We start from the raw sequence: 14,958 nt of genomic DNA, 5'->3' as shown, positions 1-14,958 counted from the left end.
ATGCACCAGTTGTCAAACAAGTGGTTGCTTGTCATAGACAACAAACGTCACCGATCTAGCTAAAAACTAGCTAAACAATAGATCAGGATTATCTACAAAACACCAGTCTACTTTGCACCACTATCTTCGACAAAATTTTGGAATTTGGGGTCCTTCGCCGGAAAAAATATATGCGAAAACTACGGGAAAAGCAGCGCAAATCACTACAATTCATCCCAAAAACATAACATATACCTACAACAAAACAGTATTTTGAGGCACACTTTGTGGTCTAACGAAGGTAGGTATTATGTCATATGAACCGCCCGAAAAAGGCTTTTGTGAACGTCAGATGGCTACAACGCCCCAACAGCAGAGACGGCCAAGCACCCATCGAAAATCAAATAGTGGAGACATTTTGAGCCACCGTGCACTCATTGGGCTTGATATCAGAAATGATGGCCCAAAGACAACCGTTAGCACAGGGTAGGGTAAGGTGCCTAATTAGCGACCCTTTCCGGTTTACGACCTACCTCCCTACAGAAAAACTGGCAGGAGAAAACGGGGTAAAAGTATCGTCAAAAGGTCAGCCATACTTTGGTTATCAAATTAATTTTTTTTTGAATTTTGCTCCCGACAGGGTCGTCGATGTTTCTGGTGGGACGTTTCAGGTGAGTTTAAATAGAAATGACGAGTTTCTTATCCAAAACGTGTGTATTTGGGCCCTCTCTGATGAAAAGCGATGCACATTAGGATGATGCACCTTTTTTATTCTGAATCGACATTCCTTTTTCAATTGATTGCCGTTTTCCCATAGTGAATCGCTCAACTGTGCACAGCATGGCGGTTTAAAATGTGTCGCAACTCATATTTCCTATTTGCGCCTGACATGGTCGCAAATAGCTCAAGAAGGGAAAGAAAGGGGAAAAGAGAAAAATGAAAATGGGATGTTGCTGAAGCTTGCAATGTGTGGCAGGGGATGCCAAATGTCGTCACCGACTGCAGGGGTGCCGAATTCAGCGCGGACCTCGAATATCATACGAGATAGCCCGCAAAATTTGGGTTTCCGCCTTCTTTTCGCCTTCGGTGCATCACGTGATCAGTGTTGGATAAACGTTCCTGTTCGAGTGATTGAGTCTTTGCGTATCGGTTACCTTTTTGAGATCATATTTCATCTCTTCAGGCGTCGCATTTTTTGCCATTTTTAATATGGGGAAACCCATAGACTTATTAGCGACCCTCCCCGGTCGCTAATCGGGAAGAGTTCCCTATTAGCGTTTTTGCAATGGTTTGCCAAAATGCTCACTACAAATACGTTAGTGAATATTGGGGCAGAAAATGACTATGTTTTAAAAGAAAAATGAGCGATCTCTGCGAAAATCAAGCCAGTAATACAGTGGCACCCACAGAGCGTGAGCAATGACGGTTCAAAATAAGGGGGTCGCTAATTAGGCACCTTACCCTACTACTGCGGTAATATTCTACCAGTGCGAAAACTGGATGCCGTGAACCAACTGGTCATGAACGGGTTTGTTTTGGAAACCAAATCTGTTGGAAGCCAAAGGTTGTGCAATGTTCAGACATGGAGCTTCTCCACTCCAGATGTAAAAAAACGCAGCAAAAGTGGCGTAGGCAGAAATTTTTGCTTTGGGGAATAATACCTTATGGCCTGGGAACACTTTGATGTCAAGTTTATCTTATATGATCGTATTATCCTCCGGCAAGAGGTCAAAGAAAACAGGCCTACGACCAGTTTCGGGAGACCCGTAAAACAACTGAGACCAGCAATGGCTGGCATTTTCCATCATTGTCGGCTCATGATCTTGTAACAAGCGTATCTATTGCATGTGCTATTTCACAGCCACCCTAGTTGACTATATAGGACGGTAAAAAGAAAAAAGCGCAATCATGTTTGCCTTATTTTATACGCTAATTAACAATGTCCGGGTAATTATGGGACACCCTGTAGGTACCGTGCGAGCGGCATGGACGGCTGATCGCCACTACCGCCGCCGGGGGCGCTAGTAGCTCGGCCGCCAGAGGCGCTAGTGTAGCGCCGAGGCTGCCGACGGGCTGAAAACGCTTCAAGTCGTGAGGTCGAGGAAGGGCAACGGGTGAAGCGAGGGAGCTGGACTGGAATGAGTTGCAGGACACGGACTAGCTCTGCAGGAATGACTGAGGTGTTCGCCAGCGTGTTCTTCTGCGTGAGAGGGCAGTTTATGCTGTGCCGGATATCACGTGTTTGAACTTTGAAGTTACATAGCTTTTGCTAGATTTCACTACAGTCTGTCTACAGTTTGCATCTATAGTTATGTACCACATAACTTCATGTACTATATGTTGCACCGCTGCCGTAAAACGTTCTCTACCACAAGTCATGGGAACGTAAAAAGATCTGTCTTTACTATAAACGTTTTAATAGGGGATAGCTGCGGTAGGTGAAAACGCCTAGGTGACCTTCAAGGTCGCTAAGGTCACCTCAGGTCACCATCTTCAAAACAACTGATGAAATCGCATATAGCTACTCTGCTGGTGACGTTTTCGTCTCGATCAGCGGAGCGGAGTAGTGTGACTGATTTTAGAATGGCTGCAAACGGCGAAAGCGTCCAAATGACCTGTCAAGGTCACTGAGGTCACCTGAGGTCACTATATTTAAAACGACAAATAAAAGCGCAGATTGTTATTCGACTTAAGCTGCTTTTAACTTGCTCAATTCGGTGATTTTCAAGTTATGGGAAAGCTGCAGAGATGTCGGTCAAATAGTGATGCCCATCCTTGTGTTCTTTGGACTAGTTTACGTAGAGCATTCGGAATAAGTTGGCAGGATCCTTCAAGCCCCAAAAGAGCCTAGCATAAAAAGACTAGTTCAATACGCCTAGGATTATATTTTTTTACGATTTCGGATTTTTTTTTTTCAAAAGGCACAATACTCATTATTTTCTAGTACTTTGCTGTTTTAATTTCAACTCTATAATCTTACAGTCGTTTGAGTGAAAAGGGAATGTAACATTAGCCTAGTTTTTATGCCCAGGTTCCCTTGGCGAGTCCCAGGGCGAAGCAAATAGGCCAAAGCATTTGGTAGCCTAATATTTGTTTTTGCTAGCTTGGAAAATGACTTGTCTGATTCCACCTTTAGTTCAGTGTGAAGGGAAGTGTTTACGATTTGATCGAAGACGACTCGCTGCCAGTCGCGGGGCGCTCTGCGTGTTTGGAGTTTGGGTAGTTCGGGCGGTGGAGAACTTGTGGTGAATTTGTTTGTAGAGGGATGTGCGAGGTCGAAGTGGTTACTTGTCCAACACAAGGCACCTAACATCATTTATTCAGTTCAAGCTAGATTTGCAGCCCTGATCGAACCATTTTCGTCTGAGAGTAACTCAAGCAGAGGTGAGGTGAGTGCTGTCATCATTTTTGTTCCTGTTTCAGGTTTGGTCTTATGTTGTCGGTGTGCCTTTTTTGATACATTTATTAGATTAGCAGTTAATGTGTTTTATGTTATGCCAATTATTTAATTTCAGTGCTCAGTTTTTAAATTGCAGAAAGTGTTATAACCACCCTGCGGCTGCTGCAGCCTGTGACCATAATCATTCATTATTGCAATTGAGCAAGCTATGTGCTATACAGATAGTGATGATGCTTCAGGTTTAATGCATTGAATTTTGTACAGCCCAACTTGCATTCACTTTTGGGATTGATACCTATCTAATATCTTTAAGGTAAACCCAAATTTTTCCTTATTTTTCAGACATGCTGTAGCCAGAGCGCAGTGTCAGTGACGCAGGCAGCAGAGACAGCTGGTGCCAGTGCGTGATCTTTGCTCACGCTGACTCAGACTGAGTGTGCAACAGCCATGGAGCCCGTGAGCATCCAGCTGCTGGAGAGCATCGCCAAGGACCGGGATGCCAGCAGTCTGATGGCATCCCTGTTCCAGACAGTCACAAATGATATGAAGGTGAGGAGCCTGGAATGGGAGATTCTACCTGCCTTTCAACATTATTTTTTATTTCATTCTGATTTGTTATTGGGAGGGAAGAAGCAATAGACACTATATGTGCTTTTTTATGTCCTTTGGTATTCTAGATATGTATGCTTTCTGTGGAGAAATGAATGCCTTCTCACCAATGCTCCTACCCATCCCCTGCTTCTCACACTTCTGCTGAAGACCTGGGTACAACTGACAGCAATACATTATACAGCACACACTTTGCTTTTCATCAGGTGGTGTGCACTGCCAGACAACAGCTGTAAGCTCGATAGTCAACTTAGAGCTAGGACGGTCCAATTAGACTGCCTCGGGGCTCGCGGGGTCAGCGTCTGCCCACGCTCGCCGTACGTTGCCCGAGCTGCCGCTCTCGGCTGCGAGTTGCGTCTCTCGGCCGCATCCAACTCAGATGGACTCGCGGCCTTGCGGGCCCGTCCTCCGCCGTGATGGCCTTGAGAGATGAGGTCGGTCGGCCCGTCAGTGGGCGGTGCCGGCCGCCCCCGCTGGCCGCTGGCCGTTCGTCTCTGCTGTGTGCTGGCCGCTGGACGGCTCGTCCTCGCTGCTCCAGATTCGTTCACGAGCGCCCCGGGGCTCTCTGAACCTGAGTTTTTTTGTCGTTTCTGAGTGTCGTTTGTGAGTTTATGTCACCTATGAGTTTGTGATTGAACACCAGTTGCCAGTCGACTAGTTACGACACCCTGAGTATCTGAGTATTCATGAGTATCCTGACTTATCGCGAGCGGCTCCATATCGTTATCGGGTTCGGTACCTATCGTCACAAGTGGGAGCGACTGTGTGTCGTTAGTGGACAGCCGGTGCACTCCCCAGCGAGGTTGGCTCCTCTCGGCCGTCTCTGACTGTCGCTGGTAGCGGCCGCCTGTTACCACGGCGGTACGAGTGAGCGCCGGCGGACTGACGGCCAGAGTCCGCCCGAGTGCCGCTGACAGACCGCTGACAGACTGCTGTCAGACGGCTGTCAGACTGCAGCTCCGCCAGACTGCGGCCGCAGCCGTGCCGAGCAGAGCCGAGCCAGGTCGGTCGGTTACCCCGCGTCTCTCTGCCAGCGGGTATAACTCCCTCGGCTCCCCTGCCCCGCCCCCTAGCAGATCAAAGCCGACGCGCCAGCCGCCGTAACGTCTACTCAGGGCGCTACGTGCCGGCGGGCCTAATAGAAATCCGCCGCCGCAGAGGCCAGTGACCCCAGTCTTACGCCTCGGTGTGGCCGCTCAACACACGCATCGTCAAGATTAAAGGGACCCTCCCACCTTAACATTAGTTTTGAGTTGAGATAGCCAAGTTTGCGGCCAGGCTCAGAAACCACCATTTATCCTGGTCGCAACCCCCGCAGCTTTATGGTGTTCAAGAAATTTCTTCCCTTTACTTGCAGGGTGGGACCAGCGTGGTCCCTATCTCTTAACCATTACGGGAATCTGATGACGTCAGCAGGCTTTCGAACGTCCGTTAAATGTTTGACTAAAACGTTTTGTAGCACGCGGTGGTATATGCTGCTTTGCGCGCAACAAATGCTGCACTTTCAAATAAAGTCGCTAGCAACAGCGGAGTTTCCAAAAAGTAAACAAAAGTAAAAGTCTAATATCTTAAAAACCGGTGAATATTTTTCGATGAAATTTGGTAGACATTCGTTTTTGCTCTTTCTGAACCGAGCGACATCACTTTCATGCCAATTCATTAACTTTTTTGAAGGTGGGAGGGTCCCTTTAAGAGATAACCTGTCCACAGAGTTTATATACTCTGGTACAGAGGGAGCGACGTAACGTCTCTCGTCGCTGAAGACCTTCTTTTTCTACACATTTGTTTGTAGCGTTTCGGTGTCCAGGTGGCTGTCGGAAGCTGGGCCTGTTTTGCAGTGGGCGTGATCGTACTTCCGTCCGCACCTGGACACCATTTTTGGCACTACAGCGCACTCAATGCGCGACGCTGGCCCTCCACCCTCTGGAATCAATGGGACGTTATTACGCGCCGGAAACCCGGCCTACACGACTGCTGCGTGGTCGCCCTGTGTCGCCGGCGGTCTCCGCCCTCGGACCGTATAAGGTGGACGGCGGCCGCGCCTGCGTGTGGCGCCTTCCGCGTGTCACTGCTGGCGGCGCTGGCCGTGCGTCTCTGCCGGGGTCCTGTCAGATGCAGGTCGCGTTCGAGTGTCTTCAGGACTGGGCTGGCCGGCCGCGTCCGCTGTCCTCAGGACACAGGGCGGGCCGGCGGACACATGGGGTGGGGTGGCTCCGTCCGAGCCACCCCACTGTCCGAGCCACCCACACTGGCGCTGTCCTTAGTACGCGAGGCGCGTCGACAGACACAGGGCGTATCCGGGCGTCGGCTCCGATCTCGGCCACATCTCGGCCGTGTGGGCGGCCAGTGTTTCTCCGATGGGAATATCGCGTGAATCTGGCCCGCTCGCCGGATCGGAGGGATCTGACCGGTCGGGAGACACGCCACCGACCTCCACCGGCCGCCGCCCACCGGCGCCCCAGATCCTGCGGTCATTGTTTATCACCTGATATCGGTCATCTGACTTTGAGCACCGGCAACAATCTCCGTACTGTGATATCGTCCGTCAGACAGGCTTATGTGACTCGCCTTCTGGGCGCACAAATCACCGCTCGTCAATTACCTGCCGGTCATTACTGCTCGCCCATCATCCGTCCCCATAATTACCTGTCACTGTGTCTCGTTAGAGCGGCTATAAACACCAGTACCGATCCGAGCCGTCACCTGGCCCTGCTTCGTTGCACAGTCTGCACATCGTTTACAGGTGCATTGGCGGTCTGCTCCCATGGAAACGTACATAAGTGACATTACCCATTTTGCTTACGTTTCCATGGAAATCTAGCGACAATATCTGCCAGCGTCGGGTAGCGGCATGCCGTGAGACAGGGCCCTGAGCGCTCGTGTGACGTCATATCCAGCTATACCATCACCTCTCGCTGATTTCTGACCGGTGACCGGCGCCGAGTCCCCGCCGGTCATGGCCGCCCGATGTCCATCGGCACGGTCACTGGGTCATCGGGACCGAGCGGCCGGGTGGGCCACTCCACCCGGTGATGAAATTCGGCACCGCCTTGCGTCATGTGGTGTGCCGAGATGTCGGTGATGGGTCGGTCGCCGGGGACCGCAGGGATGGTCTGCCGTCGATCATGAGCAGGACTGTGAGCGCGGTCTTTCCGGGTCACTAATTATGGGGACGGTCTGTCGTGGTGTGGGATTGGTCGGTCAGCGACCGCGGGGATTACTGGCCACTGGCCAGCATTTAGGCCCTCTCAGAAGCGGAGGGATGGATTGCAGCTGGATAGTCGCGAAGGAGAACCACGTAAACGCACAGGCAACATGAAATTGAGAGGACGGCATCTGTTGGTCCGGTAGCTGATGGTGTTATGTCCGCTATTCGGCTCAAAGGGTCCTCTGCTGGTCTGTGAGTCGGTATTTTGGGTCCGTTTCTGATCTTCCTGATAACTGTTTCTGAGGCACAAATCAGCCGCACAAATGAAGTACCGGAGGCACTGTCGCCGTCTTTACCGTCCTTTGGCCTCATCAAGAGCCACGCCGAGCGTTTAGGGATCATTGGATTGTTGTTCAGTTCTATGCAGTCAGCGGCGCCAGGTCGGAGCTGCTGATGTCTGAGAGTGACGACTGACGAGTGTTGCTACGGACGGATCGCGTGCCGGGACGATGAGCGGAGAGGATCATCCTGATCCCTGACCACACTGTGAGGGCGATCACCCTGTGGTGATGACGCACTTTTCCCGGGACCGAGCTGATACCAGTCGTTATGACCACAAAGGAGCCTTCTAATGCCGTCAGTGTTTACCAGCCACTGGTACACAACTGAGATGGTGCTCTCAGTGTTTATAAACGGATGAGGTGTTTGGAAACACTCCCCTCATTTGGTTCATTGGCGTTCGACAGCAGTTAATTGGAGACGTCTGGCTTGTAAGGACTGTGTTGATTGTGCTGTTAATTTACATTAGTCGTATTTGGGATCATAATTGGAAATCGTCGTTCAATAACGATTTGTTATTGACGTGCTGTCAGTCTTTGGAATACAAAACAAAATGAACATCACTATCAACAGTGCCACTCCGCCACCCACCTACCTTTACAATACCTGGCCAGTTGGCAATGGCGGCTGTCGTTCAATACCGACGCTCGGCGTGGCGGCCACCGCCGTGGGCTGGTGTCAGAAGCCGCGCGCCTGACTCCGCTATTACACCGAGTCGGGGTATTTCTCGGTATTGGCCTCCTCTGAGGGAGCGGCCGGCGGGGTTTAACGGTAACCTATCCGGCGATATTGCAGAGCCGTCTGGACTGAGCTCAGGCAGTGAGCCGTGACTGGACGGTGGTCGAACAGGCTGGTCTGTGATAGAGTCGTGATTGGATCGTGGTTGGGTCGTGGCTGGACTGACACCAAGCAGTGGCTGAACAGTGATTGAAGTCCAATCCCTGGAGTTGGGCAGCAGTTAGTTTGGTCGTGTATGTGTGTAGTGTAGTGTGTATATAGGCCAGAGCTGATCAGGGCTCGGTCACGTCTGCACAATATGTCCACTGTCTAGTCCGTGGCCTTGCTCGTCGGTTACTGGGACAGTTTTATACTCCACAAGACCAGCCTTTTCTCGTCCACCGACTACATCAGACCTCCACTGCCCGCAGTGCGCGCTCGTCCTGCCTCTCAGTGCCCCGGCGTGCCGGCGCCGACCGGACCGTCACCGGTGATGTGTTTATGTTCGGCGGCACGGTCGTCCGGCGCCGGAGCACTGTCCTGGGAACTGCCAGTCCTGCAGACATTTCTGTTGACTTGGTGACGAGGGGGCAGGGGCGAGGGGCTGCTCTGTCACTCAGACGACGCGGGGCGTGTCCTGTTTAGAACCGGCCGGCCACACCCGGCCTGCAGCGTGTGCTATTGCGCGAATCCACGGTAAGGCTGCATGATGGAAATGTGATCCCGCACTGAGACATAGACCTCTGTATACCGAGAGTCTACAGGTCTAGGCATACAGAGGGCTATGACTGAGACAAGGGTACGCCATTCCTGAGTCGTCAGGAGGGTAGGCGGGGGCGCCGAGACCCTGCATGTCGCTCCATTAGCATCCAGGCTCGACAGGCGCCAGTCTGTTTACTGGCGACGTTCAACGGTCGCCGCGATCAGGCGTCTGGTCGGACCCGTGTCGGCCGATTTGTGGAGGTAATCCGAGACCCGGCCGGGTGCTGTGCCTGGATCGGGTACCGGCGGCTGGTGACTGGTTAATTGCCACTCCAGCGAGTGTCACCGGCGGGCCGTGGTTCTCGAAACGCCGGCCTGCTCGACAGTGTTTGTATCTGATGGCAAACATCTACCGGTAGTGTTACTCATGCTGTGGGCGTAGATTAATGCAACATTGATTTATGCTCCTTGAAAACAGTTCATCATATAGGGCAGGCTCTGCGCTGGCTATGGATCGTCGAAGTGAATGGTTTCTACAGCTCCGCTACTGTTATTTTAACCAGCGTTATAAAAGCTCTTTAGAGCTCTGTCTCCCCTCGCCGTTTGACGTGCTAGGTTTTTATGTTCTAATTATCGGAGCTCCGATGAACATTATCGGAGCTCCGATGAACCCAAGTTTCGGCTGCACGATTGTCACATACATATGGTGGACGTATTTTGAAGCGCCAGTTTCTGCCATCGCTGGTGTTTACGGCTCTCTGTGTTTGGAGTAGTTGGTAGTTTGTTTTAGTTTCCCGCTCTGTCCACCCGTTTTAAAAGTCGCACCCGGTGGCGTGTTTTCGCGCTCGGCACCGCCAAACAGTGCTGACTCGATGATCAATACGTGCCTGTGGAGTCGGTCGGACCGCCGCGCCGTCCGGCACAACAGACCACGTGCGCTGCCATTGGGTCCATCTGTTTTTCATATACCGTAACAGTTTACAGAGTCATTTTTAAATACATCACAAAGGGACGGAACGCCAGGCTCCCACCGCACAAAGGTCATGAGACTTGTTCTGTTGTTGTAAGTATGGTGCGTTTCCAGTCCCATCTGTTATCATTTCTGTATGGCGAGAGATGTCGATAATGATACTGCCAGTCGTCTGTCTGTGATGTCCGAGGTCTTGGTGTGTGTAACCTATATTCTACCGTCTATAACCTCGTACAGTCTGTCTTAAAAGTACCGCGCAAAGTGACGGTGGATCCATCGAGCCTGACAGAGCAAGGGCCTGCTAAATTTGGGTCACCGAAGCAATTGACATCCTTGTCCATTCCCTAGGTCAATTGGTCGGTGACTTTTAAATTAAAACAGTCCCTTTCTCGGTCAGGCTTGATGGATCCACCGTCACTTTGCGCGGTACTTTTAAGACAGACTGTACACTGCCATGTGTAAACACGTGGTTTAGATACTGTGTGTTACTCCGTACTCTGCCTTGTGTGACCTCTTGCTCTCCTTCGCCTAACCCCGTGTCATTCCGTCTGTGCCCTCAGAGTTCGCAGCCGGTCTGGGAGGACTTCGCCAGCAAGGCCGGCAAGCTACACACCTGTCTGAAGTAAGTCATTGTCTGGGTTTTATTGCATGAAGACTTGCGTTCCTAAATACTTGCGTACGTGTGGTTGCGAAGTGTAGTCTACAGCATTAGCTCATGTTTTTCATGCACACATGTTTGATACGTCATCGTATTTGCATCTGAACCTCGCCCTTCTGGACTTCAACAGAGCTCTTTATACGCTGTTTCTTTCCTGTAATGCATCATCTTTTTTCGGTGTTCTGTGCGACTGTTGGCGAGGGGCCGATGTAAAGTAACACCGCTGTGTGAAGTAGCCCGTCCGTCTCGGGGTCCGACCTGCGGCCATCGCGTGATCCGCGCCGTGTTGAACGCCACTATCGAGCGATCTGACCTTTGCAAGGCCGCCGGAGGTATTGGCGGCGGCGTGACGGCGATTGTTGGCTGTCGGCCGCGGGCAGTCGGACAGGGCCGACCTCATCCCCGCTGACGTGGTAGAGTCATCAGCACGGCCGCGGCGGGGTCTGCTGGGTGACTCAGAGAGAACACGGAATGGACATGCTCGTTTATGACGTAGGAGGGATAAACATTATACTTACCTGGTAAATTGGGTTGATAAATTCAGACATGATGATATCAGCTCCAGCTGAGCCGCCCCAACAAATGTAACGTTTACTTTGATCCGGATTGCGCTAACAAGGACAAGTGTTTACAGCTTGAACTCCCTTCATCTTAGTTTCGATCGTCCCATTTTCATGAGTCACGCTTGAGCCCTAAATGAAAAATTAGCTGGCTCCCTCTGCCTATGCCTTTGTGATGGTACTTGACCTTCTAAAACATGAGTAGCTAGCTTCACAGTTCACACTCTCCCACGCCGTACTGGCAATGAACCCCGAGCGCAGGCCTGACCGGGCAGTGCTTGAATGAAGACAAATAAAGTTTTCCCGTTACGCATGCTTTTACCAACTGAATGACTATAAGTTCCATAATTGATCCAACTTCTTTTCCCGTTACTATCTCTTTATGGTAATACAAAGTGACAAGATTCCATCTAATGAGCCGTTCACTGCTCACTGCCCATATCTCATCATCAAGCATCGGCCGCACACCCTAAACTGTCCACCTTTCTGTCCACCCTGAGCTGAGTGGGTGCTGTGACCCCTGATCGGTACCTCGATGGCCCTAGCCTCTGTGACCTTCTACAGTACATAAATAACACTCCCGGCGCCCCACTGATGTCTTCTGTCAGTAATGGCAGTGCACAGCACGGCTCACTGTACACTTAGGATCCCATTTTACAGTACACACGACAGGGTTACATCAGAAACAGACACTAAGATCGTCACTGTGCTCAGAAGGTGCGCCGCCGTTTCGCCGAAGGGGGCAGCAGAGGTTGGCCGCCACATCTTCTTTTCAGCGTGGAACGGCTTTAGTGTTTAGTGTGTACGTGTAGACCCATGGGCGGATCCTGAAAGGCTGTCTTGGACGCTAGGGGGAGGGGGCGCCCTCCAAAACGTTTCTCTAAAGCCGCGTTCCCACTACGACCGTTCAACATCGTAAAGTAAAATAACGGGAGAAAATCGACAAGAACGGCAAAATCACAGCATGCATTTTTACGATCTCTGCCGGTGGTGGTGGGAACCGGGTATTTGACACGTGTTTTCGGGTGGAGGCATTTGTAAAGTTTTGAAGGTTTGCTCCCCATGTTGGTTGGTTGGTGAGGTCGCCAAAAAGTTGAACAGTGTTCAACTTTTTGAACGTTCTTGAAGGTTTATGCAGATATTAAATGACGCTAAGGCCGCGTTCCCACTACGACCGTTCAACATCGTAAGTTGCAAGAACGGGAGCAAACGGACGAGATCGTTGATCTAGAGACTTTTCTAAAAAAGTTGAACACTTCCCTAGATCTGGTATACGGGGCAAGATGGGGAACCATCGTGAGACATCGGCAAACGGCTTGGACAAAGCCAGTTGAGAGGAGCGATGATGAAGGAGGGATCGGCACAATAAGCTATTGTAAAAAATTATGTTCGAAATTTAGTTGGCGTGGTTGAAGATCCCATGCAACTGAATGAATGATACAATTAGAAGACCCTTTAAATTTATTAACGTGTAAAAAGCACGCGAGCATTAGAAAATATATCAACAATGCCAGCGAAAAGCATTCACAGCTGTGATAGCGACCAGGTAACGACAATCTATTGACTTTTGAAATGAAAATGTGTGCAGTTGATAAGATAATTCATTGTGGTTTTCAAATGAATAACTTCGGGAAGCTGTACCTAACCGATAAATTGCAAGTTCCGATGATTTCTTAAGCAGTTTTTTATGGTAATCCTCGATAAAACATTTAGCAAGTTGAAGCAGGCTGCAATGGAACTGAATTTGCCGAGTGCCGACACAGGCTCAGCGATTTAGGTATACAAGTATACTAAGTTAGAGAAAGTGTAGCCGGCTTCAGCTTACAGCAGTGTCACAGCTCATGTCACCATTGTCATGTGACTACGCCATCTCGTCAGGCGATGCTAGGACTGTATAATATAAAGGCAATTATCAACTGAACAGATGAGAAACACAACTTCAGCAAGAAAACTGACGCCTTGTGCTCAATGAAGATAAGCTAGTGTATTCGAGCACAGCGGTTCACAGCAGATGGTGGCAACTGTCGACGTTTGTCTGACAGATCTGCAGTGTGGCATGGCATCACAACGCAGCAGTCTTCCAGAGGAGAGTTTGGCCTAAGCGTTTGAGATCCCAGGCCTGTCTACCTGAATCTACGATGCAAATCTTGTTAGCTGGCACGCAACCGGATGGCTACTTTGTCTATCTCCGAGATTCTGACTTCCGGAGGGGTGCTACGAGAAGAGGGAGACGAAGTGCAAGTCGCACCTGTTCTGACTCGGCGAGGGTCATTCGCTCAAGAGTCGCATGCGATGTGCATAACAAGGGCCAGACAGCCCAATGACAATCACATGCTTCGCATGTGGTCGTCCCAGTCGCATGGCGCGGTCCAGGTGGCCTTGATCCAGAAGACACTGTGATTGTTTGAGCCTCGAATGAGGCCCTCAGTGACGATCCGACGGCGGAAGCCGCGTGTGTTGAACGAGCAGTGGCCGGCCGCTTGAGGTCATAAGTGAGCGACGACGGACGATGGCCACGATTGTCGGAAATTCTGCCTTTAGTTTCACTAAATCAAGTGCTGCTACGGCTATGTATCTGTCAGATGATATAAATAAATGTTTGTTATTTGCGCCGCATTTGCAGTTGCATGACATTATTTGTAGGATTCTTATTTGCAGGCGCTGATGGTAGGTAAATGAATAAATTGCACTAGACCTACGGTAAACCTGCCGAAAAGTTAAGTTATTCATCGCTACTTAGAACTCGCCTATATCTATGTATATAATCATAGTTATGTAGCTTTTATCTGCAAAAACGCACCACCTTTCATGCCTTGCTGCTTGTCTTCTCACTTTGAATATCAAGAAACTTCCAAAAAAGGGCTTCCCCTCCTATGCACTGCCTAAAAATGCTTATTAGTATCATTTAATATCTGCACAAACCTTCAAGAACGTTCAAAAAGTTCAACACTGTTCAACTTTTCGGCGACCTCACCAACCAACCAACATGGGGAGCAAACTTTCAAAACCTTACAAATGCCTCCACCCGAGAACACGTGTCAAATACCCGGTTCCCACCACCACCGGCAGAGATCGTAAAAATGCATGCTGTGATTTTGCCGATCTTGCCGGTTTTCCCCCGTTATTTTACTTTACGATGTTGAACGGTCGTAGTGGGAACGCGGCTTAATAAGCATTTTTAGGCAGTAGAGCAGGAAGCCCTTTTTGGGAAGTTTCTTGATATTCAAAGTGAGAGGACAAGCAGCAAGACATGAAAGGTGGTGCATTTTTGCGGATAAAAGCTACATAACTCTAATTACATACATACCTACCTAGATGTAGGCGAGCGCTAAGTGGCGATGAATAACTTAACTTTTCGGCAGGTTTACCGTAGGTCTAGTGCAATTTATTCATTTACCTACTTATGACCTCAAGCGGCCGGCCACTCCTCGTTCAACACACGCAGCTTCCACCGTCGGATCGTCACTGAGGGCCTCATTCGACTTTCGAGGCTCAAACAATCACAGTGTCTTCTGGATCAAGGCCATCTGGACCGCGCCATGTGATTGGGACGACCACATGCGAAGCATGCGATTGTCATTGGGCTGTCTGCAGTCCTTGTTATGCACATCGCATGCGACTCTTGAGTGAATGATCCTCGCTATGTCAGAACAGGTGCGACTTGCACTTCATCTCCCTCTTTTCGTAGCACCGCTCCGGAACTCAGAATCTCGGAGATAAACAAAGTAGCCATCCGATTGCGCGCCAGCTACCAAGAGTTGCATCGTAGATTCAGGTAGACAGGCCTGGGATCTCAAACGTTAGACCAAGTTCTCCTCTGGAAGACCGCTGCATTGTGATGCCACGCCACACTGTAGAGCTGTCAGACAAACGTCG

The 14,958-nt window shown here is 50.2% G+C and overlaps 1 protein-coding gene across 3 annotated transcripts in view; it reads left to right on the top strand.

The window, feature by feature from the left end:
* The first annotated feature begins 3,168 nt into the window (after positions 1 to 3,168).
* The window catches only part of LOC122379037 (protein MTSS 2-like), a 38,289-nt gene continuing 26,499 nt past the window's right edge, over positions 3,169 to 14,958 (top strand). For 2 of the 3 annotated variants that reach the window (XM_043360903.1, XM_043360901.1), the window contains exons 1-3: positions 3,169 to 3,368; positions 3,722 to 3,928; positions 10,425 to 10,486. In XM_043360903.1, coding sequence (XP_043216838.1) covers positions 3,827 to 3,928; positions 10,425 to 10,486 — 164 coding nt within the window. In that variant the 5' untranslated portion in view covers positions 3,169 to 3,368; positions 3,722 to 3,826. The remainder of the gene's footprint in view (positions 3,369 to 3,721; positions 3,929 to 10,424; positions 10,487 to 14,958) is intronic. The other variant, XM_043360902.1, reaches the window with a different exon arrangement.

Source organism: Amphibalanus amphitrite, unplaced genomic scaffold, assembly GCF_019059575.1.
Source record: "Amphibalanus amphitrite isolate SeventyFive unplaced genomic scaffold, NRLGWU_Aamphi_draft 000070F_arrow, whole genome shotgun sequence".
In the NCBI taxonomy this organism is placed as follows: domain Eukaryota; kingdom Metazoa; phylum Arthropoda; class Thecostraca; order Balanomorpha; family Balanidae; genus Amphibalanus; species Amphibalanus amphitrite.
Note: the sequence above shows the minus strand (reverse complement) of the source record. Positions and strands in the feature narration are given on the sequence as shown.